Below are 27,941 nucleotides of genomic sequence, written 5' to 3'. Positions count from 1 at the left end.
AGACGACTAAACGGGACGACAGGTATAACGACGCAGTCAGACGACACAACAGGACGACAGGTATAATGACACAGTCAAACAACACATGAGGACGACAGGTATAACAACTCAGTCAGCCGACACAACGGGACGACAGGTATAACGACATAGTTAGTCGGCACAACAGGACGACAGGTATAACGACACAGTCAGTCGACACAACGGGACGACAGGTTTAACAACACAGTCAGTCGACACAACAGGACGACAGGTATAACGACACAGTCAGTCGACACAATAGGGACGACAGGTATAACGACACAGTCAAACAACACATCAGGACGACAGGTATAACAACTCAGTCAGTCGACACAACAGGACGACAGGTATAACGACACAGTAAGACGACACAACAATACGACAGGTATAGAGAAGACAGGTATAACGATGCACTCAGACGACACAACGGGACGACAGGTATAATGACGCAGTCAGACGACACAACGGGACGATAGATATAATGATGCAGTCAGAGGACACATCAGGATGACAGGTATAACGACCAATCAGACGACACAACGGGAGGACAGGTATAACGATGCAGTCAGACCACACATCAGGACGACAGTTATTAAGTCTTAAATAAAGTTGAATGAAAAATCGAAATTGCCATTTAACCTTGTGCGTCAGTTGAACACGTTTTTGTACCATTGTCTGTATTTTCTGACTTTGAAACCCTTTTTGAAATGATTAAATCTGAAAATGACATTCACTACATTTTCATAGGTCAATGCTGTATGCAGGCGTTTCTGAAAGCAGAAAACTTGATCTGGTGAAGGGTCAGAAAGAACGGGCAGACTGTAAAGAAACAGTTTCTACCATACCTCTCTCCAGTGAATGAAGCGACCTTCACCAAAGAGCTTGTGCAGCGAGCATCAGCGCACTGAAGAAAGACACACATCTAAAGGAAAGCATTTTATCACCCTCTTTGTGTGTCATCAGCTGAATCACGATCACTCATTATGGACAACAACAGAGAATTATTGAACTAAAATTATTGAATAAAAACTTGATGAAATCAAATTGATGAGGACAAAATCTGAAAGCACAGCGGTGGATAAAATGAACACTTTGCCGAGGTTTCACAGTCATTTCCCATTCAGCCACCCTGACCTTGATCTTGACACAGAACAGGAACTTCACAACACATCTCAGAGATCATCATGCTCCCCATTTATTAAGCACGTGATTGTTACAGTGAAAAGGAGCAGAGCCACCTCCGACATCTCATCGCTTGAGGAGTGTTTATTTGTCTCGCTGCATTCATGGCCAACTCGGGCAAAAAGAAGCACGTCGTACAGCACATATGTTCATATATGCGATGAAATAAAGTGTTCTCCACAGGGGCACGGAGACTCGGGAAAAATAATCCCCTTGACCAACAAGGAGCTCTAAAATTTTTTAAAGCATATTTTCTATGCAAAATATTTACAACGTATACCTTTATTAAGGTAACGTCAATAAACAAATACAGACAGTATTTATAGTAAAACTGTATTTACATATCACATTAAAAGAGGCATGACTTATATTACAAATTCTGTGTTCTAGCAAAAGTTCTGCTTCGTATCAGCAGATGAACGTCACTTAAGAATCATATAAATACATATTGAAGATAAAAGACACTTGGCAAATTGTTCTTTTCTCTGTTGTAAACTTATCATATTTGTTTGCTGTGAACAAGTCTAGGTCCAAATCTGATGCATTTCACCGGCATACTTGATTAAAGTGCGGATTTAATGGCGGGTTTGTCTACTCCTTTCAGGTGCAGGTCACTTCGCAGCACGATAAATGTCTTTCATTCAAGAGCAACTCTGCAGTGATGTGACTGTTCCAGCGGGGTCTCAAATGTAAAAGTAGTTCTCAGCGGCTTCTCCGCTCTCCGCCATTTCACTCAGCTGTTGATTTATTGAATCCTGCAGCGAACCCAGTGACAGTTCTAACACCGGACTGCCCTCTGCGCTTGGAGAACCCGGCGGGATCTCCAGAAGAACATCGGCCGCTTCTGCGTCCACTAACTGCTCCCCGTCACTGAGGCTCAGTCTGTATGCGCCCTCTGCTTCTGCGGTGGCTGTTTCCTGTGGGACGTTTTCCAAAGCGACCTCCTCAGTGGGCGTGTCCTGCACTGCGCTGTCGTCTCCTTCTTTGGAGGCCTTGAGCGAGGCCAATCTCTCGATTTCTTGGACTAGCTCCTCGTTTTGCTCCTTCCACTGACGATACTTTGAAGCTGTCAGATCCGACTCCTCTAAGAGCTTGTTGAGCTGCTGAAGCTCCGCCTCTTTGGCCTGTGGAGAAAAAGAGGATTCGGTAACTTTAGAGATATGACTATGACCTCAACAGAAAGAATTTATAGGGTTAATAATTACTTAAGTTTGCAGCTTTAGCGGCACAAAAGCGGTTGACCTCAGGCTCTTTAACGCACTCAAACCGGCCCTTTAATTATTTATTTAAAAAAAATCTTCCAATAAGAGACGTTGCCTGTCACACTGTAGAAGCACCCACACAGAGCTAACCTCATAACAGGTTGAATGGGCCTGTGTTAGGGTACCCCGAGGACCTGTTTGAGGTGCTGCTGCATGGCTATTCTGCTCACCTTAAGGGTGCTCTGCAGGGCCCGGAGCGTGTGCGCCTTCTCATTGATGACCGGGTTCTTGTTGCGTCGTATGAACGACTTCCTGAAGTGGTCGTGCGTAAACGGCTGCTCGCTGCCAATAAGAGAAACTCCTCCTTCCTTTATGTTGTTCAACATCATGCCCATCTCATCCACTGGTCCTCCTTCTCACAGGGACGACGGTGGAGAAAAGTTATAGAAGATAAAGACGGAGGGACAGACATGAACGAGATGTCAGTGGGGTTTCGGTTGACAACAGCACAACCATTAAGCTATTATGACATTTTATGACAGTTTAGAGGAAAGAAATCCACTGGGTAAAGTCTAGAAAACAACATGTCACAATGACGATGAATTATCCACTCACAATTATTAAAACATCAATCAGACAGACATAGTTTCCACAGTTGAGTTAATGACTTATATATTAAAAGAGAAACAGGACAGCATGAAAGGAGTGGAGGCGGTACAAACCTGTTCCTTTGCTGCCCCCTGTCAAAGGACTAGATAATGGCACCTTGTTGGTCTTCCCTTTGGGGCGAGGCAGAGTGTTGGACTGCACTTTCTGCGTCACATAAAGAAACAATTTATAATGTAAATTTTAACCCAAACAGTGTATGTTTGCTGTGACTTTATGCTGGTGTAAACGTCTATCCGTACTGACCTTGTTTCTCCTACGTGGTGAAGGCGATCCCTCGCCCTCTGATTCAGTCTCACTGTAACACTCTGTAAGCAAATAAACAGGCTGTTAAAGTAATGTTAATATTATATCATAAATCATCATGATATTGTACAACATATTTTGTATGTGTAGTCTTTTTAATGGCTGAAAGGATGTAATCATTTAACAAGCTGCAGGTAACCATAACAGCTTCATCCTGTGGGCTCAGTTAAATCTGAGTAGTGAAAACTTCCATGAACCAAATCATGAATAAATAAAACAGCAATTTAAAACATTATGGCAGCAAAGTGGCCAGTAAATGCATTTTTAACTGCATTGTGATTCGGAGTAGTTATACCAGTATTAAATATAAGGAGAATGTTTCCCCACCTTCTTCGCTCTCGGGGCCTTTGTGCTTGTGCTTCTGTATGGCTGTAATCAGGCAGTTAATCCACCTGGAGAAGAACACAACAAGATATGTCAACACGGACAAAGAAAAGGCTGTTTTGTGTCAGTTATGTTTGGGAGTAGGCTACCACATCTTTGTATTTAACATTCAGTATGTGATCAAACAGTATGAAAGAAGGATAGTGGAAAGCAACCTGCAGGGGGCAGTGCAGACCAACACCTGTTGGAGTGAGGTTTAAAACCTCCAGTGTGATCATGACTTGTGAAAAACGAGTGAATGAATTGTATCTTTTAGCTGTTGCATCTAGTCTACCTTATATTAGAACAGATGCTACATTTGCTTCGCTTTTTAGGTTGCGGGAAAAGGGAAAGAAAAAGTAGACAAACAGGCCGAACAAGTCCCTCGTCTGTGATCGATCCAACTTACTTGCTCATGTCGCTGACATTATCAGCAGCGAAGAAGAAGTTGTGAAATCTCTGGTGGCACATTTTAAACACACTAGAGGGAGAGAGAGAAAAGAGAGACATAATATAAAGTGGATTTTTTTTTATACTTTCAGGCCACATGAACATCATCAAGGACAAATTATAACACGTACACACTTTGTTAGCAGAGATGGGATTCCATTAATTCATAAGATACAACATGTGCTTTTTCTTTAACAGCTAAATAGTGAATGGAGGTTTTATTTAGCTCTCTCCTGCATCATAAGAATGTTGCATAAAACTGAGATAGAGCATCCACTGTGCACAGGGACAATAACACTTCTGTTTCAGATGACCCACAGTACATTTTTAAGTATTTAATAATTTTATCATCTTTCATTAAATCTACAAACAGATCCTCAGACATTCCTAGATAAAAAGCCTCCATGATGGAATCCTTACTATTTTCTCTTGTGCTCTCCAGCACTTTCTATGTTGTAGCTGGATATATTGACGAAGCCCTCTGCCTTCTCATCCTGCAGAGAAAGGGACATTTAAAAGAGCTATATTAGTATTTTAAGACATTACTGACGTCAGCTTAACAAATAATATGTTTTCGCACATGTTAGGATGAAGTTTTACTACAGTAAAATGCTCAAACGACAGCACTCAAATGTTCTGCATGTTTTATTTAGTGTTATTCCCACCTGTTGGCTCGTGTACCAGTACAGTGAATGCCCCGTCAGGATGAACCAGAAGCGCTGCCACTTCTGCGCGATGAACACACCGCTCTCCTTTCTCTTCTTCCACAGCCAGCCGTCGCAGTCGGGTCGACCCAGCTCGCGGCAGGACACGCGACGCCGACTCAGAGCTGTTGTCATTCCTGGGAGAGAAAATGAAAGGAAGGGGGGAGAAGAAACAGGGAATCTGATCATTGTAGTATTTGATGCTGCTATGACCACTTGCCTGATGCTGATGCTTTTTCCTGTCTCGTTTATTCCTATAGTTTAAGTGTAAACTAATCAACTTGTGCTAAATCCTCTATCTTCCTAGCATGACACAAAACTTGGGAAAGTAGCTCCATGTTCAGTCCTTTAGAAAGACCGTATATTTATAAGAGAAACCTTTTCTAGAAACATCAGATAAGAAGATATTACAAGATAAAGTTTTACCTTTTGTAGAGCTCTTCTTTGTGTCTTTATTCCCCTGAAAAGAGAAACCAGTCGAGTTTAGTCAGTGTTTATAATGTGGGGTTAAAAAAATGTGTAATATATCTGTCTTTCTTCTCTCACCGTGTGTCCCACCATCTCAGGGCAAGAACTGACGCTCGCTCTCTCCTGGTTGACTCCCTGAGGTGAATGACTCCTGAATTCCAAGGGTGAGGGGCTTCTGGGTAACGGCGACCGGTCTCGTCTCAGTCTGGGAGAGAGCCTTAAACTTTCTGAAAACTCACTCCCTGAGAAACACACAGGACAAATGAATCATTATGCATTAATTAGCAGGGTACCTGGATGAAGTTGTAAGCATAAATGTGTTGAGTGACGGCAAGTCTATTACTATTCAACACACAATTATAACTCCTTTTGAGTCAATGTCAGCAGTGACTGACATTTTATACTCTTTGATACAATCAATGTCACTGTATCCAGGCGACAAAATCTCTGGTACAATTGCTAATAAATGCACTAAAAGCTACTCGACCTGGTTTTCCATTAAGAGAAAAATAGTGACAAAATGTGTCCATCATCCATGAGCTCTATTATAAAGGAGCATTTGATTATAGATTACAATTTGTTATGAGAAATAGACCCTGCTTACAGCACAATGTCAGCGCACAAGGTTTAACTGAAACGGCAAAGGATTTGTTGATTATGAGGCCTTTATGAAGTGAGAGGACTGTTAGTGAGAGCCGGGTTAGTGTTGTTCAGGTGATTTCGGTAAGAACCCCCGCAAAGCTGTTGATACAGTGTAGTGGGTGATTGGGGATGGGTGCGTGTGTTGTTTAGTACTCAGGGACGCACACAGTTCACCACCCAACACACTACTGGTGATTCAGGCAGGACACTTAAACAGCTAACACAACTCATTACTACTGGAAACTGAGCCGGTTTAGGTGAGTGGACCTGCAGTCAGATGAGAGGGAGGAGCTGTGATGTCACGTGACAGGGAGCCTTTCATACAAGGACGGTAGATGGTGTTGGATGCGGGGGAGGATGGGCTAAACCAGCGCCAAATTATTAGCATTTTTAACATATTTCCAACTGATAGCTCTTTAACCAAACCCACCTTTAATATTACAGTTCATATCCTGCTTTAAGAAGACGCTCTCAAATGCAATTTCAGCATATCAAACTAAGAAAATACCTGGACTCTGCGTTTCTTACCTGAGGCAGACAGCGGTGACAGCCCGGCCTGTTGGTTTTGATATGAAGTAAGAGTCAGACCCCCCTCTTGCTCCTTCTCAGCGGACAACTCGGATTCCTCCTGTCCCATAGGCTTCTGAGCTACCTCTGGCCCCTGGATGGCTCTCCTTTAAACAACAAACATGATCAAAACAGCTTAGTCATGGTGCCTTCAGGTGCCTCAGAGAGTCTGTAACATCAGAGATTTAAAATTCGGCAACTATGAACCACTTGATTTTTGTACAAAAAAGGCAAAAACAGTCCCAGTTTCCAACCACAATGACAATGTCCTATCCAGCAACCTATAAAGAAGTGAAACAGTATAAACACTCTGTATTGCCTTTTAAAGAGGTGAAATATGACTTTATATGCCAGAAGTCAAAGGTTTACACTTATTTTTCTCCCCTGAGACGGGAGTAAGTGTACCAGGGTGTGACAGGATAATTTACAACCTTAATGCATCATCCCCGCCTACTCCCTCCATTTGTCTGAGTCCGCCTGCCCTCCATCAGCTCTCACCGACTCTTTGTGCCTCTCCATCACTCTTTTTCCTCCCTTCTCCTGTTTCTCCTTTTTCTTCTTCACCTTTTGTTTGTGTCTTTCCTCATCTCCCCAAAAACTCCTTCACTTATTCATCTTTTCCGACTCATCTCTTCCTCCATTTCTCTCTCATTTCCAGTCAGCCGTGGGTCGTGGGCGTGCGTAGATTAGGAATTTATGGCATTTGCAGTGTGACCTCATCGCAAACCTACCGGGTCCTGGCAGATTAACGAGGTCAGAAGGGTTGGTGGGAGGTTCGGCTCTACTGAGTAAATCCTCAGTAGTTTACTGAACCAAAGTTATATTAGGCTTCTTGTTGTTCTGTGCATGTTCCCAAAGATCAGCTAATCATCTTTTTATTGCTGATACGTGCTTATTCCTTTTTACGTCGTCTGGCGGAGGTTTTTCAGGGCCCATTGGAGAAGCGGATAGCGTCCTCCAAAGGCACAGAGTGAAATTGCAATTTAAAAAAACAAACAACTACTTCTTTTCACCCTGTGCACTGCCTGTCAACACCAGTGTCCAATCGCACTTGAAGCTGTTTGTTGGCACTCACTGACTTTGTTCCCTCCTGTCTTGACGTGCTTGTGTTGTATTAAATCTCAGACGTACGTCGCTTTGGACAAAAGACTTTGGACTAAATTAAATTGTAACATTGTAACATTATATCCCGCCTCTCGCCAAATGACAGCTGGGATAGGCACCAGCAACTCTGAACAGGATAAGCGGTATAGATAATGGATGGATGGATGGATAAAACAACCCAGATACAGATTTCTGCTTTTGGCTAATCCACTGAAAAAACAAATAAATAAAATCATCACAATGATGCAAAAATCACATTTAAATCCAGTACTGTTCCATAATTACATAACACACCCAGAGTTACTGTTAGAATAGCTAAAGGTTAGCTAATTTCTGCTCTTACCTAAAAGACAGGGACCTGACTGAAGCTGCTACCCTCTCAAATATGGAGTGCCTGGGATTATCCTCCTCCTCCTCCTCGTCCTCTGACCTCTCCTCTGTCTCCTCTTCCTCCTGTGAACAAATCAGCAGAAACACAAACATGTGAGCGTGCACAGTAAACTGTACGTGTCTGTGTCTTTATTTAGGGGTGAGCAGAGGGGTAAGGAGGCGGATGTCATGTGGACTGTGATGGCAGCCTTCACCTCAGGTCTCCCTCTGTTCTCTCTGTGGTAGAGAGATGAGACAGCAACACAAACGCAAACACACAGTCTGTGAAACTCGCAGCAGGGCATGCAGCGAGGGCAAGAAGGAGCTGATACACTCAGCTGATTCACATCTCCTTATGTGCGCTTCCTCACCCTACGGCGGCAGGGAGATCAGAGATTAAGATGGTGAGTGTCACAAGGGGGTGTGAAATCTCAGAGTGTGTGTGCTCGAGTGTAGTTCAAAGACACTCGGCATTGAGGCTACTCAGATAGCGTGAGTGTATGGAAATGGATCTGAATTTGGAGAGGGGATGTCGTGAAAGGGAAGGCACGGATTCCCCTGACATAAACTGTGTAAACAGTTTTTCAAAGATGATTCAACTCCAAGATGAAATGATTAAAAACTGAAACTGAGAGGCAGAAAATCTAAATTATATTTGTGCAACAATGATGCACGCAAAGTAGGAGTAAAAAGGCAACAAGGAGAGTGCTACTCACAGTCACTGCAGCTTATCATGAGTATGCTGAACAAAACAAGAACTTTTGACAGATAGAAGCTTATTGAGTGTCCAATATGCTGTCCAAGTTACGTGTTATCTTATACGATGTCTCCCACCCACTCCATGATGTGCTGGTTAAAGACAGAAGCACGTTCAGTGAAAGACTTATTCCCCCAAGATGCACCACAGAGCGCCACAGGAAGTCATTCCTGCCAGTGACCATCATACTTCTCAACTCCTCCCTCTGACTGTCTGACACTCAGACACCTATTTTCAACTGTGTAACATTTAATGCATATAAAATTCACAGTATATACAATTCACTGTATATGTAATTCAAATGTTTTCATATATTTGTATATATAAATTAAATATTTTATATATTTCTGTCTCTATTATTCACATATTTTAAATATTTTAAATATTTATTTATATATTATTCACATATTTTACATATTTTCTGTATATATAATTCAAATATTTTATCTATTTCTGTCTATATGATTCTCATATTCTATATATTTCTTTATATATAATTTAAATATTTTACATCTTGTCTATATAATTCACATATTTTATATATTTCTTTATATATAATTCACATTTTTGACATATTTTTTACTTAATTTATTTTTCCTATATTTCTTCATACTTCTAGTAAGTATAACAGCAACTGCAACGCACACAAGGCCATTTGAACAAGTTGTGACCTGAAATAATTACTGCATATTTCATGGAAATCTAGCCTTGATAATGAATCAAAGCGTTGTTCAAGGGAAAACAAACCATCGTTAATATGATTGGTACCATCATTATGTGGTTAACAAACTTCCTTGGAAGTAGTGGAACTGTGTAAATCAGAATGTAAATGGATAAAGACGTAATCCTCCCTGACCTGTGTGGTGGAGATCTGGACCTGGTCTTTGCGTCTCACTGATCCAGGAATCTTCTTCAGGACCAGAGTGACTCCGTTGGGATTCTCCTTCAGCTTCTTCACCAGGTTAGCTTTGCTCCAGCCCACCTGACGCAGCAGAAACACATCATTATTCCAGTTTGGAGGTTATTGTTTGAGACACTGAAACACTTTACAGGAGAAAGCAGAGACAGAGGTCTGTCTCAGTTACCCTGGAGATGAGACAGTTGGCTTGTGTATACATACTGAATATATATTGTAACTCTTACCACTATCTGGTTGTTGACTTGAATCACTTCATCACCAGCCAGAATATTCACAAAGACATCGGCTGAAGGCTGCAAAAGGAGAGAAAAACAACACAAATAAGAACTCAAAAATAATCTGGCTAAATATTTTATTTGTTGCTTTAGGGGCGAATGATGCCTTTATCCACGATGACCTGAGTGAGCAGGTAGTGGTTCAGTGTTTTCATTAAGTACTGTTTGTGTATTTGATTCTTTTGGGCTTTATTATGAATCCTTGTTATATATATACACACAACATCAGTGTCATTTTAACATATATGCATGTTTATCATGCCTCATCAACAAATTTGTGACTACTGGCAACACTCGATGGACATTTTTATAAATATTTAAACATCTATCACTCCAACTGTTAATGACGTGGCAGTTAATCATCATTTTCAAGCTGTCAAACCGTCTTTTGAATTTAAGACCCAATAATGTTTTTGGATGAATAACATTCCTGGAAAAATAAAGAACAATTAAACACACTGATGCAACAATCTTTATAAAATCCAACACTGCCTTCAAGTTTCAAGCAGTCCACAGGCCGCATCGTGTGTGTGTGTGTGTGTGTGTGTTTGGTGTGCAGTGGTCACGGCTCTTATTAGCAGTCAGCTGCAGTGATGTAACTGCAGCAGCAGGGGAGTCAAGGGTACTTTGTTGTTGACATCATGGAAAAATAACATCTCCATCTTTCTGTCCCACAGGAGAGCTATACCCTCGCACTCCTTTTACAAGCCCTCCTTACTCTGCCTGATAAACACTCGCTCTGCAGTTTATGTAATAAGCCCTCTGATCCAAGTGATCTTTGGCATTCTGACAAAAACATCTATCCAGGCTCCTGCCATGGGATGAATTTATTTTCCCAGAGAAGCCAAAGTTAATAAAATCAACTTACTAAGGCAAGTCGCTACTTTGAGTCTATGTAATGGCTGTCAAATAATATTAAACACGTCATAAGTAGCTAGTCTGATGGTCTGTATGACACATTTTCTGATGAAAACTGTGACCTATTGCACCGATGATCTCCAATAAGTTACCCTATTAAAACTCAAATGGATGAATCCTTTAAACACAGCACATTAAAACTAATACACATACATAGATATTGTCAGCCATGATACTGTACAGGCAAGAGGTTTCTTTGTAATATATATTTAGTATGCAGTCAGCAGCCTCGAGTACATGCAATATTCATAAATACAAAGTATCAGGAGCACAAGGGCTCGGGCAAAGAAAGATACGCCAACAGCTATAAATGGAGTCATAAAAAAGTAGTTCCAAGGGGGATTTTTGCCGAGTAAACAGCTCATGCTTTCATAATAAATTAATGCAAATAAAAATGGTATACTTTAACGGTGCAAAGCGAAAATCATGGTATAAAAAGACATACTTGTATACTGATTTTCTGCTACTGAAAAAAGCCAATATATTAAATGTTTTGGTCACAAACGTGGAACCGATTTGGTGTAGTTTTGGAAGTAGACAGCAAAGGAAATACGTGTTTTCGCCTGCAGAAAAAATCCGGCAAACTCCCTGACATGTCTACAGAACTGATTAGGAAATGACTTAACTACGGCTTACAGAGAGACAATCTGTAGTTGAAGTTAACCTCTTGGACTCTGGTTCAAGAGGAGCCGAGGTTTGAGTCACGCTGCTCTTCAGGGGTATTGGACACGAGCACTGAGGTAGCAGCGTTGGTTAACACTGTATGTGTGGTTGTTGGCTGAGTCAACAGTGAGAGCAGGAGAGTAAGTGAAAGAGTCTGACCTCTGTTGCAGTTCCGGTCACGTAGTGATTAATGGAGCTGGTGGACGTTATCTCAATCCCCTAAGAAAGAGAGAGAGAGAGAGAGAGAGAGAGAGAGAGAGAAACAAAGGGACGCTTTATACATTTCAGGGTGTTAAACCTGCTGATCACAGTCAGCTCTGCACGTCACTGAGTCCAAGTGATTCACCATAAAGGAATCATAAACATTATTCTATCCTGTTCCTGTCATCATCACTGTCTCATGCTGCAGAGATATCGATGTCCGTCTCCAGATGTATCGACGGCTCAGACTGTAATTACCCATCAGCCTGACTTGATTGATTATTTTAAACCATAATGGGGAGAGCTGACAAATCACAGCCCAGATTAGATAGTCAATACATGTCACATGACCAAAGAAACATGAATGAATTTAAACTAAACATGTTGGTTACTTTACTGTAATAATATCTGGCCTTGTGGTTCTGCATAACACACAGAAAGTGACACGTGTGATGCCTTTAAGCTGCACATATTGAATTGGAAATGGTAGCACTTGAAAAAGGCAGCTTTAACCCCACTATATAGCATTTATAGGGATTATATGAACATGTAAATGTAATAAATGGTTTAAAACATGCTGTAATGTAGTTGAAAATGCATATAAGCCATAAATTATATACTAAAAATTATAATTGTTGAGAAATACAGTACATTATCATACTAACTTTTCTGGTACAATGACATTATAGTGTGATATTACACAGCTCTGCTGAATACTTGAGTCTGATTGGTTAATTAGACATTCCAAGGTCTGTTATTTCTCGATAACAGGCCATTGTTATGAAGAACAGACCGCTGCTAGGGATGCAGCTCTATTCATACAATCCAGAGGACAAACTGTAATCATATCAATCTGCTGAAAGAAGTCCGGTAAATTTTGACATCAGCTTGTATATGGAGGGGGAAAAGAAGAAAAGAGACAAAACAGCGGGGAGAAAGCAAGAGAGGTTAAAAGACGCAAAAACTGAAGGCTACGACAGAGAGATCTACAAAACTGAAGACGTCAAATGAAGTAAACATTAAACGGAACACAGTAAGGGATACGGCGGTCCTTAAAAACAGTGAATGGAAAAGAAAATGTCAACAGACTCTGACAGTGACGAGACAGAAAACCTCCATCAGGTGCTGCGCTGATTCCTGCGGTCCCGTTCACCTTGTCTTATTTCACTATCAGAGGAAAGGTTTCCATTTAATGCGACTAATAACAGCTAGCTTAGCTCATTTTAATGTGAGTAAAAACAGCTAGCTTAGCTAATTTTAATGTGAGTAAAAACAGCTAGCTTAGCTCAATTTAATGTGAGTAAAAACAGCTAGCTTAGCTCATTTTAAGACAGCTACAGAGTTAACCGTTATAGACGCAGTCTAAATATGAGGTTACAGTGAATTGGAACCATATTCATACTATTTTTGATGGATTTTGATGATGTACTGATGTACTACAATCATCAGCAGTTTTAGTACTGTTTTAGCACTGGAACTCCCACTGGAAATACATTCCTGACCCTTGCTAAGAACTGAGATTTTTTTTCTTACATCCAAACAAAAGCTTTTTATACTATCATTAAAATAGATAAAAACCCATCATTTTCTTTGCTTTAGTCGATGACATTTACCAGGAATGGATGATATCAGCTGAGTCACTGTTTTGTTACTCATGTCCCACGACTGCAAATACACAGTTGTTTTTGTCATAGACATCCTCTCTTTATCTCCACCTTTGCCTTTGTGACTGGAATACATTTAAATTTGAGGGATATGAAAGAGGAAAAGGCCAGCTTTTACTTTTAGATCCACATTTGTACACCCAGTGTAGGTGAATTATAACTCTTCCTGCCTTTCACTTGCCTTCCATTCTACCTTTAGTTCCCATTATTTTCAATCATTTTGAGGGCAGACCTCGTTATCTGTGATGTGCTCCAATCAATTTCAGTCTGCCATCCGAGGATAATCAGGGTTTGTTGCTAGATGTTGAGCACATTTGTAAAACTGACCCTGTTCCACTACAGAAACATCATGAAAAATTACCAACACTGTTTGACTAATAACCACTGCTTTAAACACACACCAGAGACACACATTATTATGCATCCATGGTCATAACCCAACAGTATGCTTGTCTACACTGGAGATGATTGGGACAGTAAATGAAGGAAATAGCACTACTGTTATCTTCTAACATGAGAGATTTTTACCAAATGGACTGAGACCTCAAAGGGAAAGGAAACTGGCCAAATGTATTAAACAGAATTGCTCCGTGAAAACAAACGAAAGGACACCAGATGAAGTAGATAACGGACAAAGTAGAGAGCTATAATTAATGTACTAGATGCACTGACTGAAGGCTGAGGCATTAATAGACAGGAGCAGGAAGTTGTTTTAAACACATAAGGGAAGGTTTTGGAGGGAATAAAAAGAGAACCTTGGGTAAGATGAAAGAAGAGATGAGTCGAACCGAATAAGGAAGAGAAACTCCAGGCAGCGATGAAGGCAGGAAATGAATACTGAAAATGACAGAGAGTGAGAGAAAATAAGATGCAGAATAATTAAGAGCTGATTGTCAGGAAACTAGTGAAGCGATAAAACGGTGAGAAATTGTTCAAAATGATAGTAATTATGAGATGCTGCAGAGATGAGATGAAGAGGTGATGAATAAAAACATGAGAGGAGAACAGACAAGTGAAGAAGGGGTTGTTTGTTCACAGATTTTCATATCACTCTTGTTGGAAGATTTTGTGTCAACAGTCATTACATCATTATTATGACTCTCAAAATTAACCTATGAGTCATGATGGCAGATTTCATTATTGATTAATCCCATGATCATTTTCTTATTAATGCCTGACTAACATTTGAAACCTCTAAAATAATTCCTCCCAGTTTAAAAGCTGAAGCAACAGATTGGAAACCTCTGATTTGTGATACTTTTTTGGTTTCTCAGAGCTAAAACTACATACAGCATGTTTTTTTTGGTACAATAACTGTACGTACCGACAATAGACAGTAGACAAACAAAGAAGGTTTAATAATGATAAAAGGCTAGAGTAATCAAGAGCAAGAGCACTTACAAGCTGATCCCCAGGTACGACAGGCACCAGGTCAACGCTCTCGAGCTGAGCCGTGTGGGTAAGGAAGGACTCCGGACTGGAGGTCAGGATGTCATCACAAACAGCCACCAACTGACGACACTAAAAGATGAAACAAACCACGGTTTACTATCAAGAACGATATCTCATTCAGTGATTCAGGAACAACTGAGATTGCATAATAAATAAACGGATACTGGGCAGACTTACCACCGAGATGATGTCCTTCTCCTTCTCATACACAAAGCTATTCTGTTGGATGAGGGGAACAACATGACATTAGTTTCACAAAGCAGACTGACACCACAACAATCTATATGAAGCTGTTATTGATTTGTGGATATGGGACAATCTGACTCAAATCTCATGTCCTATTTCCTCTTCACAGTGTGGGGCAGGAAATGAAAGGCCAAAGAAATCCAGGAACAGGCGAGGATTCTCTTTAGACCGTCTAGACTTACAATTTCAAGTATTTTGCTGGCTTTTTAGTACAGAAATTTAAATCAAAACCTATATAAAACACACAAAAATAAAACACATTTTCTGTAACATAGCAGTTCATAGGATTATGCGTGAGAACACGGTAGATGCTGGGTATGCTGCATACCATTACTGCCTTATTAGCTAATTAGCAAGGCCTGATGTGACGACTTACATAAACGGCTGTAAAGGGAAACTAATCCCTGTGAAATGTAGCAAGGGATCAGCAGTGAACATGGCTGGATGTCTGTGCTAATTAAAGGCTGTGACACAAGGCTGCGGGGAGGGGTACGACTGGGAGAGGCTACTGTCATGATTGCTGATCAGTTTAACTTCTGCTAGCTTGGTGTTTGTTGTGTGTGTGTTGCAATCTCCCTCAGGCATTTGAGTGTGATACTTGAGAGAACCTGACATATATTAATTTACACCACAACAAATGTTGTGTATAAACACCCAACATGTCCAGATCTTTATCTTGATCCCTACTCAAGCTAAGCAGTGTTGTCATGACATACCAGCTGTATGCTAGACTGACTAAGGGTAAGTAAGCTAGCTGGCTAGCTAGTTAGAGCTTCATTCACCCCATAAACAAAAAGAGCCATTAAAATAAGGACAGATCTTCAATAAGGAAATAACAACAAGTTGGCTAAAATACAGAGAGGATAAGGGTGTAGCTTTCCTCAGAGCCAGGTGCTAACACAACATTTTAGTAATGCAAACAGACGTTGGGGAAAAGCATCTGAAAAAAAGATTAAGGTTCGTTTTAGCCACAAAGAAGAGTTTGCGCTGCATGAAAATACCACAGGAAACGGAGTCACACTGATTCTTTATCCTAAATGGTAACATCAGCATGCTAATTTGCTGACTATGATGTTTAATCAGCATCTAAGCTTAGTGAGATAGCATGCTAACATTTGCTAGTTAGCACAAAACACAAAGTAGGCTACAGCTGAGGCATTAGGTCGTGAACAAAAGTTAGAAATGTCACCAAAGAGATTATAATTTATCCTGAAACTTGTGGCTTTGTGAATGTCTGTTGAAATTGTCACTGCAGTCCTTTGAATAGCTGTTGAGATATTTAATGTCTGGACCAAAGAGATGGACTGACTGACTGAAAAACATAATACCTTGTAAAACATGTAATATACTTTGTTGTGACTGACAAAATTCAAGTTATGGTAAACCATAAGGGATAGTACTATAAAATAACTGCTGCAAAGTCAAGTAAAACGGAAGGGTTAAATGCAGACATGATTTAAGTGTGCTGAATAGTGGGCTAAGTTTAACCGAGAAAAGTAACTCTATGACTTACCCAGCTCCAAGTCCGGTCTAAAGGTAAACACAGTGGTTATATTACTGAGGATTAAATCATTTTGCCACCTCCTACTACCATCGCTTCTGCCTTTGCTTCATTAGTAACACTCTTTCTTGCTGTTTCTCACCAAGGTTTTTTGGGCATAAGGTAAAACAGCAAAATCCGCACCTCTGCTTTCTGGAGTATTGAGAGCGGCATCACTTGGGGATTTCCCACAACAGCAAACCTCGTATTTCTGTCAAACTTTGCCAGAACCGGAAACAACGCTTGTAAGGGTGTAAGGTGGGTGACAGGTTCACTTCTGCATTGAAACTGATGTAATAGGAGGGCGTGGTAAAAAAGCAGGTCACAAACACACAGGTCTGCGTAATTGCTGTCTGACTTAAGAATCATCTAAAAGTACATCAAATTGCTCATTCAAGAATCATCTGTTATCAACTTCCCATTAGTTTGAAAGTAGGAGTGCACGTACGTGGTTCTGAGCAGACTTCTTTTCAGATGTAACAGTGTTTCATTGCTGAGGCAGAGACACATGAGCAGGAAAGGGGAATAGGAGGAGAGGAGAGGAACTGTGGACAGACGTGTTCAGTCCCCAACAGCCTCCAGCATGTTCACGCTCCACTTGCATGCCCTTCTATTGATTTCTCTCTGAAAAGGACATTTACTAAAATACTTCACTAAAAACAAGTGCTGCCATTCTCTAATAAACCCCTTCAGGTTTTCAAAAAGAAAACATTTTTTCCAGTCATATCAAACAACAGTAGAACAAGGGGGTCCAAGGTTACGTAACATACGAACCATGCTAGGTCAGCCAAACAAGACCACATTATGCCCCATCTAATTACAATTTCCTACAGTAAGATCAATAAAAAACATTATCTTTATTGCATGGACCTTTATGAGCAGCTCTTTGCCCAAATAACTGCACAAAAGACAGACATTCACGACTGACCTTTTCTTCCACTAGTTACACATTAGCCACTATCAATAAATGTTAGACAATCGCATGCAGAACGAGCTGCACAAAGATTCAAGTTATCTTAACTCTGCTTTCCACCCTTTTATTAAAAGACGTTATCAGTTTGCAGCATTGTCATAAAGGCTAAAAAAAGGACTCATGTCATTGCTTCTGTTGCACTGTACCGTAACATGCATCTACTTCATTTGATCAGAATAAAAGTCTTGTGAAACATGGTGTGTGTGTGTGGCTCGATCAGGTGGTGAGCCAACTTTACAGCAGCGCTCCGTGCCTGAAAGCTGTTCTCTCGATAGTCGTCTTGGAAACAAAGACAAGCAATTATGTGGGAGTAACGTTCTTAAAAAAAGCGGACAACAGGATCGAACGCAGGCATTCATGGACACACATGTACACAAACACGAACACATGAATGGACCTGCGTAGGAAAACACAGACGATTTCCTGTCTTTTTGTTGTCGTCTGTAACTTCATTTACTAATACAATGTGGCAGAGCAAAACAAAATAAAAGCCTCAAGTCAAGCCCTGACATGTTCCCTCTGTCTCTGTTTACATACTTGGACACTCCGAGCAGATAACTTCCATTTGCCACCAGCAGGTTCCACTTGCTATAAAAAGACTGTGAGACATGAAGATGTAAGATTGCGTTTACACCTTCTTCTCACCTTTCAGTCCACATCTTGTGACCCCTTTTCCTCTGCCGTTCCTGCCCATGTTTTCATTTGGGTTTTTTTTCTTGTGCTCTCTTTTTCAGCACCATAAATATAAAGTTACAGTATTCAAGCCTTGTATTATTTCCTACATCCTGGGCCTAAATAAGTCCTCTAATAGCAGTGAGTTGTGCACTGCTTTTTAAGCATTATATAGCCGCTTTTAGTATCTTGTTTTCTATTATAATATCTTTATAGTTAAAGACAAGCGTTACATAAAAAAGGTTCCCTTTTAAACTAATAAACAGCCACAATTTGTCTCAGTAGCTCCTGATTCTTCAGATGTACGTTAGATAACATTAAAATCAATTGAAGCTTTATTCCCTGAGGATTGTTCTTACAACAAAGGCTCTTTAAAAATGTGATTTTTTTAAATAAGAAATGTTACCGTATTTCTTCTTTTAGAATCACCGCTAAACTCACATACCTTAATGTAGTGCTTCAAAATTCATTTCACAGAGCCCTCTTTTTTCCACCCTGTCTCTCCTCTCCTCTCTTTGACTTTGCTTCTTGCTCCGCTGCCTCAAAGCAAACTGAGACTGAGCGAGAAACTGAGACTTGACAACTCCAGTGTGGGATCCCAACAACACCAGCTGACTGCTGACCTTGAGGGCCCTCGGGGGGGGCAAGAACCAACACACAAGCACTCAAACACGCACACACAGATAACAGGGGAAATAAAAAATCCTTTCTATGTGTGTGAAGGATGTGTTGTAGCGTCTATGGAGGCAGACGTCATGATGAAGCAACAGCATGTGAACATGACAGCGGCCTCAGTTAGCCAGGAGCAAACATAAGGACCACAGTGTGCATGAGGCTAATGATAATAATAATAATAATGCTCCACTGCTGACGCGACCACCATGGTATAGGGACAAACACATTATTCGGTACACTCTTCTACAGCCCGTGCCTGCAGGTTTATAATGCTACGATGACAGTTGACACGACAGATGAAGTCTGACGCACGTGCATTAGACTACTCATTTTCTCCTGTCTGTAAAACAGGTGCTTCTTAGATGTCTGAATCTGACCTTTAGCTCACCTGCAAAGGGTACTACGCAGCACCTGCCAGAACACATGCAGGGTTTGTTACACTTGTCACTTGCAATGTAAATGTAATAAGTTACTTTGTGGTAATTTACAACTTAACTCAGTGTCTGAAAACTGAAACATTTAGCCTTTTTGTCAAGCGAGCAACTCAAAAAATAATCAACACTACATTAACTCACTTTACAAATGCTCTCGCTGTAAGAATACTTCTTTATGCACAATTATCGCCACCTGTAGAACACCTGCATGCACATACACACAAGCGTCCGCACCAAGTTAAAAAACAGGAATTGACTGAACAATAGCCAGACATTACCAAACGAAGTGACGAAGCAGTGAAGGCTTTAACTCACTAATGGCTCACTCGCAGCACATGGCTCCATGTGTAGCTGAGCTGAACATGGATGAAAACAACAGTCAACAGGCCCAAATATGATTCACTTCATAGGGGCGAAAACATCCTATCAGAGTTCAATGACTCTCTGAAATCCTTACTTCCTTCCTTCAAAAGGAATAACAATAAAGTTACTGTACGCCAACACAAAGACCGCGACCCTCATCTGTCACATAACAGTCCCGCAGGCCTGTTCTGATTTTTCCATTGTAGAAAATAGAAAACTGCTAAATCTGGTTCTGGTAAACAACAAGAAAAAAATACACCTGGCGATGCGTAGGCCTGAGCCGTTTTAAGCAGTCATGCAAAGTACTTAAGCAGCAAAAGAAGCATCACCTTGTGGAGAATGATCCAATCAGAGAGGTGAAAACTGTACCTGTCGTGCCTGGCAGGCGTACAGAGCCGGCTATAGAAGGCTAAATATAAAACTCTAAATACTGAGCCTCCTCTCTTTCACCCGCAGCTCCTCTACACCTCCTTACCTCTCTCTAATCACCTCTCATTCTGCTGTCATCTGTAGATCTTCTCTTTGTCTTCTCTGCTTCATTCATGTCAGGCTGTTTATCTCTGTCCTTTCAAAGTAAAGCGTCTCTCTCTCAGCCTGTTGCTCCCCGCTGTTCATTCAGCGACATGCGCTCCCGCAGGAGTTAAAAGTCATTAAACAGTCGAGTGCAATCCCTCCCCTCAGTCTCCTCCTTCTTTATCTGCCTTCCCCTTTGCCTCCCTTCCTCCTGCCTGCCCTCCCTCCCTCCCCCGGGCACTGACATATCCAGGCCTGTCCCTTCTGTTACCTGTGAGCACTTTTCAAACCTTCATCCAGATTTGTATTCTCCTTCTCCCCCTCCATTTCTTTCAAACATTTCCAACTACAATAAAGTCATAAACACAATCCAGCCCTCTTCTTGGGCAATCCTTTCAACCTCAGCTTCTTCAAGGTACAGCCGGGCCTGCAAATATGCCAGGAATGTAAAGATAAAGAATGCATTACTCAAGCTGAGCTGAGGGAAAGGGAGTTGCGCTTCTGTTTTTCGTGCTGCACTTTAGGGGTTGACTTTTAATACGAATTTACCGACCACACAACAGGTTGTAGTTCCTCTTCGGAAGTTTACTGTGCATTAGAAGCGTGTTTAACTTGTGTGTGGTTCCTCTTGAGATAAAACACCTCACGTTTTCATGAACACATGTGCAGTAAAGTCTACAAAACAAGCCATTCAGTAACTGCATGGAGCGTTAAATGCACCAACCTTGTGGACAATTTCTCCCAGCTCTCTGCAGTAGCTGAAGATGTTCTGGCTGGTGGTGAACCCACTGAGCTGGGAAAACTGATACCTGGAAAGACAGACAGGGATTATGTATCAATATAGTCTGCATAGAGACAGGAAAAGGCTCTAATTTCACACTGATATTGAAAAAGAAAAGGATGAATTAAGGCTCTTAGAGAGGCACGCAGAGAGAGAATGTAAGAGAGCGAAGAGAGAAACTTTTGAGGATCAGATAGAAAAAGCAAAACACCAAAACATTCCCATAAAAAGGCTACACCTCTAACCCACAGAACCCTTTTTACATAAAACCTGCAGCAACAACAACTTCAGCCAGCACTATTTTTGTAAGAGACACCAGAGAACACTTTCCGAGTAAAAAATAACTGCAGGACAAAATAGAATTTGGAGTACTGCATATATAACGGTTAGATAACTCCCTCTTTACAGACCTGTTGAGTAGAGAGAAGAGTCCTTTGGCAGAGGTGATGAGCTCCACTACAACCTGCAGAACGCTAGCAGGAAGCTTGGCGGTGCTGCCTCCGTCGTAGCTGTTGCGGCGCCAGCGGCTCTGGATGCCCATCTGGAGGGTGTGGGCGACGGCGCGCAGCTTCTCTGTGAGGCCGCGCAGGTTCTCGCCTCCTATGCCATACGTCTGGAAGAGCACACACGCACATCAAACACACACACACGTGACGGGTTAATTCCACACCTGAGATACTCTCGCCCTGTTATACATAATGTATCCGTGATGTTTAATGCATTACCTCCCGTCTTCCTACATATGATCCTACAACACATCAAGGTTTTAGTGTTTAGGATGATTTCCTATACTGATCTAAAAATTGTGCTTGTTAAAATAAGTCATTAAGGGTCTGACAGTAAGGTTGTAAGGTAAAAAAATACAGCTATTAAGGTACATTACACTTAAAGTAGAAGGTAACGTCCTCTATCACTGTGCTTGTAATTTTATATCATGGTATCAGTATAACCGACCCCGGTTTGGGGGCCTCAAAATTCCACCTCTGCTTTTCGCAGATGATGTGGTTCTGTTGGCTTCATCAAGGTGGGCTCTCCAGCAGGCATTGGGGTGGTTGAGATGAGGGTCAGCCCCTCTAAGGCTGCTGCCATGGATCTCTGCTGGAAAACGCCGGATTGCTCCATCCAGGTGGGGAATTAGTCTTTGCCTCAAGTGAAGGAGTTCAAGTATCTTAGCATCTTGCTTATGAGTGAGGGTAAAATGGATCGTGAGGTTGGTGCAGCATCAGCAGTAAAGCGAGCGTCGTACCGGACTGCCGTGGTGAAGAGGGAGCTGAGCCTGAAGGCAGTCGATCTGCATTCCAGCACCAATGGTCATGAGCTTTGAGTAGTGACCAAAAGAATACAACATGGATACAAGCGGCCGAAATGAGTTTCCTCCAATGGGCGTCTGGGCTCAGCCTTAGAGATAGGGTAAGGAGCTCAGTCGCCAGAGGGACCTCAGAGTAGAGCCGCTACTCATTCGCAATGAAAGAAGCCAGTTGAGTAGGTTCAGGCATATGATTAGGATCCCTCCTGGGCGCCTCCCTTAGGAGGTTTTCCAGGCACATCCAGCTGGGAGGAGACCCCGAGGTAGATCCCCAAGAAGGAGCTGGAAAACGTGTGGGTCAACTTGCTTAGCCTGCTGCCACAGCGACCCAGCCCCGGATAAGCGGAAGATAATCGATGGATGGATGGATGGATATCAATATATATATATTTTTTGGGGGTAAATCCAGCAAATATTTGATAAATCGAGGTGGAAAAGTCATATCAAAATAAAATATTTGCCATGAATCATTTGATTTGCCACATTGCATATAATGCCCTATTGCACACAGAGATATACCACAGTATTAACAGAATATATACCCTATATATCATATTAATATATAATGTAGATTTTAGATCAATATCTGAGTGCAATAATTCTGACCTTCCTTAAGGACTTAGTAAACTGTTTTATTTTAACTGTTTTGCAGAGGTGTCAATTTAACTTCATGATAATATTGGAGGCTGCCTTTTGTTGCGTAATAGTGAGAGGTGGTTCTAATATTTTGTCCACCCTATTTAAAGTAAATATCAGAAAAGCCTGTCAGTCACTCTAACACAATACAAAGCACCCAAAACTGCCGCATCAAATTGTAGCATGGGATTAAATGAGGATCTCCTTCTCCATTATATGCCTGTCATCCTAGTGGTAGACCCTTCAAAACCAGACAAGAAGAAGAAGGAGCAGGCTTTCGTCATAGATCACTCATCAGTGTCCAAGAGGTTCGGACTGGTCGGGCTTTGTTGTTGAACATCAACCAGCCGGAACTATCCTCCGTCAACAAGCAGCCATGAATTTTTCATGGCCTTGTCGACTTTGTAGTTGCTAATTATGTAACCGTGCACTTGAACGCGTTTGGTCTGCTCCATGTGAGCGTCTGATGGTTGCTTTTTATGAATGAGCCCAGTGTTAGAGCTTCACGCAGCATCAAGACACAAGAGACGAGAGGCAGCCACACACACACACACACGTACGCACACAAGCTTAAACTGTAAATCCTTGTAATGGATCTGATCTTTTCTTATTCTTCATGATCTTACACAAGTGCACCTGTGTGAGGTTTTATTACAAAGACTGTAACACACACTCATTTATCTAGACCTTGTATCAGTTTTAAAACAATTCCTCAACAAGCAGTTTAAGCAGCCGGAGCTTTTTCCCAGTGTACAAAGACTGTTACACCACCAGAGCTGGAGCTTTGCCTGTCACCGGCCTGCTCAATTAGTCCTTCCAAAGAAACAAAAGCCATTCTGGAAACACAAAGACACCCACACACACGCCAACGCGACTATTTGAGTGTCCTGAAACTCCCTCTCAAAATTGGACAGGGAGGAAAAATTAATTAGGCAGCAGAAGAAAAAAAAAGCTTGAGAAACAAAGCAGAGGCAGAAATGTTTCCTTAGCCGACTACAAACTTGCCTGGAAATTTGCATGTAGAGTATTAAGCAACAGCGTTTGTTTTCTAAATCAGCTTTGGTTGCAGCAGAAGCATGACGCGTCCTTTGATGTTAGCCAGAAAAATAAACTAAGTATTTGACTATGATATGCTTGACTAAGGGGGATTTTGGTACAACAGTGGAGGGTTTCTTTTTCCAAACAAGAGCAGGGTCTAAAAAGTGGAAAAAAATACACCTCTCTGCTTTTAATATCACACGACACACAGCCAGACAAGAAGATGACTGCTCGGTAAATACCCAGAGTACATCTCTCCTCCACAACACACACACAGCCTTGGTTACACAGTGCGCTGCTATGGACACACACTGTACACAAACACACGTGAATCCGCTTCCTGCCTCACCAGAGAGCACAGTTTCTCCACAGCCTCCAGTATGAGCTCCTGGTGTCCGATCTTATAAACCCCCAGCTTCTCCAGGTCCTTTGAGGTCAGCTGGAGCAGATCCACACCGGACAAATGCCACTCCGACACCTGGTACTGGTGCAGGGGGGCGTCCAGACCTGGCAGCAGGACACACAAAAGCACAATAAATAGTTGGGATTTAACATGTATTGCACAAGTATGAATGGCAACCTAGCATAGTGAGAAAGTCCCATGCATGTGCAGGCAGAGACATGCACAGGGAGCGTGGACTAACAGGAGGGCTGCAGGCATCCTGAGGTAAGTAGCCTAAGCATAAAAAAAGCTGCTTCTCAGCAACATGTTGGGCAATTAGGTCTGACATTTTTTTAAGTATTGACTTAGTTCATAAAACTTCAAAATAAAAGCACAAAGGGCTAAATACACATCTTAAACGTGTTATTACGTGTAATAGCCACAACAAAATGTACTGTAAGAATCAAATGAAAAACTTGTCAGTGTCATATTATTATATTATTGGATCATTATTATTGATGTATAAATATGTAAAGAGGTACTTTAAAGTTGTATTTGGGCCAAGTGGATGTAATCTTAATTATATTATATGCTTTTAGTATTTGATACAGCTATCAAGGGTTTTGTAGGCAAATAAAGGTGTAGTTTTTATGTAAATGTACAAGTACCATAAAGTAGCTATTCAGGACTAGTGATAGCTCACCTGTACAGTAGGCCTATGCTCGGCTACTAGAAATAGTAAAACATTAATCAACATAATCCACGCACTTCACAGTGGAGTGAGCAGAATACCCTGTGGACTACAGAATACATATCAATCACTCAGTCCCTTGAACGCAACACGTCCTGCTGTTAAAGTAGTAAACAGACTGTTTCTAAAGATACCACCTTGATCAGAACTACACTGTTGTGGCTCCTCTCCCAGCTCAGGCCACTTCCTCATTCCACCTCCACCTTTCACTTCCAAGAGGATTTGTGTGGCGCGTCTATTTCTGACGCCACGGTCCGAGCCAAAGTACCTTGTGAGGCGATCAAGGCGTGAAAACAACAGCTCAGTAGTATGTTGCTCACCTTGGAGCCACTCGCTGACTCGGTCCTCGCTCCACGACGTGATAGGCTCCATGCTCGGAGTCCTGCTGCAGTCGCTGGTTCAGCTTCCAGCCTTCCTTGCCGACTTCTACCACTCCGGGCTGCTGGAGGAAGGAAAAGTTGATCCTGATTTGGAGTCAGACGATGACGACTGGCACTCCTTCGCACAGGTACAGCAGGTAAGAGAGTCCCCCTGCTGACAGCCAATAGTGCGGAACTGTCAGGCTCGACCAGAAGCAAAGACCCCTCCCTCCCCCTTACACCTTACACCTTCCCCCTCCTCCTCCTCCTCCTTTTTCTTACCTGGAGGAATAGTACGAGCGTGTGAAACGTGCTGCAGTTTTAATGCTTCATTACTTCCCTCATAATTCAACCTCCATGTGCAATCGCGTCATTGAAAAAGACGCAGGGCCTGTTGTGTGCACACAGCAACATGTGATGCATTCAGGTGTGGACACAATAACAGAAACACCTGAAGTACCGCGTAATCCGAGACAGTAATCCTTTTAATAGGTAAACAGAAAGGTCCTGATTTAGTCTGAGCCATTCTTGAGTGTTGGTGTTGCATTTAAGTGCAACCTTTTTCATAGGAAAAACGAAACCCTGCCGTTTTGAAATAGCCTACAATTTCCCCTAAATGTCCAACACAGAAATACACACGAATGCTAAGGCATAGTTTCCCTTAAAGTTGCCGAATTGTCAGGGGACTTAAAGGGACAAAACAAACTTGCTCTCCCACATGCCAGCAGACTTAATCCGCTTTTCCAAATCCACTGGTTAGGCTTCTCTCGTGGGAATTTCTCCAGAAATGTTTCCTATTTTAGACTTTGAACTTATAAATATTTAAAGAAAACACGGCTTAAATTCACAAGTATTCTTTAAATGTTACGATAGCTAAAATTTTTATGGGTTTAATTATTTACATTATCAATAAATATAAAGGAACTGGGGGAGTTTATTCATGAAAAGTGTATCTCTAAATCCTCAAACCAGACTGTTTTGGATTAAACTGCAAACTAAGGGAGGCCATTCATTGATAATATTGTGTTTGGTGGTTACTGAGTGAGGTAAATGGTCTCTTGGGGAATTATTGCTTAACTCAATGTTATTTATTTTCCATAACTGCAGTGAAGCAATCACCAGCTTTGGGGTTCAAAGTTCCCATTATATTGAATGATTACCTCCATAAAATTCAATATACTACATTTTTCTATAAGTGGTAACAATAATGTCCAACTCATGAGTATAGTCGATTAAAATGTTACTTTCAAATGTCTTTGAAGCAGTGTGCAGTCAGCTGCGTTCATGCTCATGTAATCAAATCTCGCACCTTAAGGGATTCTGTGAATGAATCATGTAATCTGTGCTGTGAGGGACTCTAGGAAATCATTGTCAACGTCACAGTTCCCGACAAATCAGGCTGTTGGATGACTCCCTGGAAGTAAAGGGCAACGTCTGGTGAAAAGGCCAGAGTTATGAAAGAGCTGCCCTCTGATATCTGGCACCCCCTGCTGTCCTCCGCTTTGAACCTAGAGAGAGTTATAGGCAGGGATAATAGTTTGATTTATGTGTTAGTGGGCAGAATGGCACAGCGTCCCCATTACAGAGGTCCATTATGGCAATATTTTCGAATATTTAGAGAAATAAACTGAAGAAAAATAAAAAATGTACTCCCTTTTCTTTGTCTTGTAAAATCTACATGGTTGGAAACATGACAGAAAAGGTTGTGTGGTACTGTCATGGATCAAGGATAAGTGCATTTCAAAGTAAAAGCACCAATTAATACAGACAAAAAACAGCAGCTCACTTGTTTTGTAGTAGTAGAAAGGGGGTTTTGGTCAATATTTATTCTGAATCATGATCGATCTCCTTTTGAGTCAAGATGTTCTCTGCTGAGCGTGAGAGGAAAATAACTGAGCTTGAATTAGGGACATCAGTTCAATAGTCTGACACATCCAGGCTGGAAGCTAGTGGATTGCAAAATTCTCGCCTGTTCTTGCTTAAAGCCTGAAGCACTCCCGCGTCTTCTTGTCCAGTATGACAAATCCAGTCAAAGCAGCTCTTCAAAACTTTTGCACTTATTTTTCCTGTTTTCCAACTTGAGCAACCAAAACTTACTGACTCTGAATGTTACACTGCTTCAAAATGGCTTAATCTAACTCCAACTCAGACACAGTGTCACCTTATTGTAGCTTGTTTTGTATCGAACTTGATCTCGGAGGTGGTTTTCTGCGCTCGGCCTGCCTTTTTTTGCCCATCCCAAATACCAGAAATACAAATTCAAGCCTCAACATGCTGCTTTAGCTTGACAGGGCACACGCAGTCGTAAAGAACATGGAGTCAGCCGCCTCGGTGACTGCAAAAAGGAGTGTTGGGAACAACAACAGAGAACAAGATTGTACT

General features: G+C 41.5%; 1 protein-coding gene across 1 annotated transcript; it reads right to left on the bottom strand.

Moving 5' to 3' along the window:
• Positions 1 to 1,197: 1,197 nt before the first annotated feature.
• Positions 1,198 to 25,599, bottom strand: cnksr1 (connector enhancer of kinase suppressor of Ras 1). Its single transcript, XM_069662523.1, has 21 exons — positions 25,521 to 25,599; positions 24,417 to 24,574; positions 21,498 to 21,700; positions 21,031 to 21,115; positions 15,068 to 15,109; positions 14,840 to 14,959; positions 11,733 to 11,792; positions 9,942 to 10,010; positions 9,655 to 9,780; positions 8,016 to 8,125; positions 6,530 to 6,675; positions 5,438 to 5,601; positions 5,318 to 5,351; positions 4,853 to 5,028; positions 4,608 to 4,681; positions 4,147 to 4,218; positions 3,702 to 3,766; positions 3,315 to 3,376; positions 3,125 to 3,215; positions 2,633 to 2,814; positions 1,198 to 2,324 (listed from the first exon to the last, which is right to left on the bottom strand). The coding sequence occupies exons 1-21, from the start codon at positions 25,570 to 25,572 to the stop codon at positions 1,884 to 1,886; spliced, it is 2,532 nt and encodes an 843-aa protein (XP_069518624.1). The 5' UTR covers positions 25,573 to 25,599; the 3' UTR covers positions 1,198 to 1,883.
• Between the last annotated feature and the right edge of the window lie 2,342 nt (positions 25,600 to 27,941).

The sequence above is a fragment of the Semicossyphus pulcher genome, unplaced genomic scaffold, assembly GCF_022749685.1.
Source record: "Semicossyphus pulcher isolate SPU_LCO1_2020_fin unplaced genomic scaffold, fSemPul1.0.p SCAF_14, whole genome shotgun sequence".
Classification (NCBI taxonomy): Eukaryota; Metazoa; Chordata; class Actinopteri; order Labriformes; family Labridae; genus Semicossyphus; species Semicossyphus pulcher.
This window is presented reverse-complemented; position numbering and strand designations above follow the sequence as displayed.

What these genes read in the sequence shown, in the direction of transcription:
- cnksr1 (XM_069662523.1), bottom strand. Translation starts at nt 25,572, where the DNA reads ATGGAGCCTATCACGTCGTGGAGCGAGGACCGAGTCAGCGAGTGGCTC. An exon ending in TGGGAGAAATTGTCCACAAG is followed by an intron (nt 15,110 to 21,030) that starts GTTGGTGCATTT and finishes CTCATCCAACAG; the next exon opens with AATAGCTTTGTGTATGAGAA. An exon ending in AATGTCAGCGACATGAGCAA is followed by an intron (nt 3,767 to 4,146) that starts GTAAGTTGGATC and finishes GTTCTTCTCCAG; the next exon opens with GTGGATTAACTGCCTGATTA.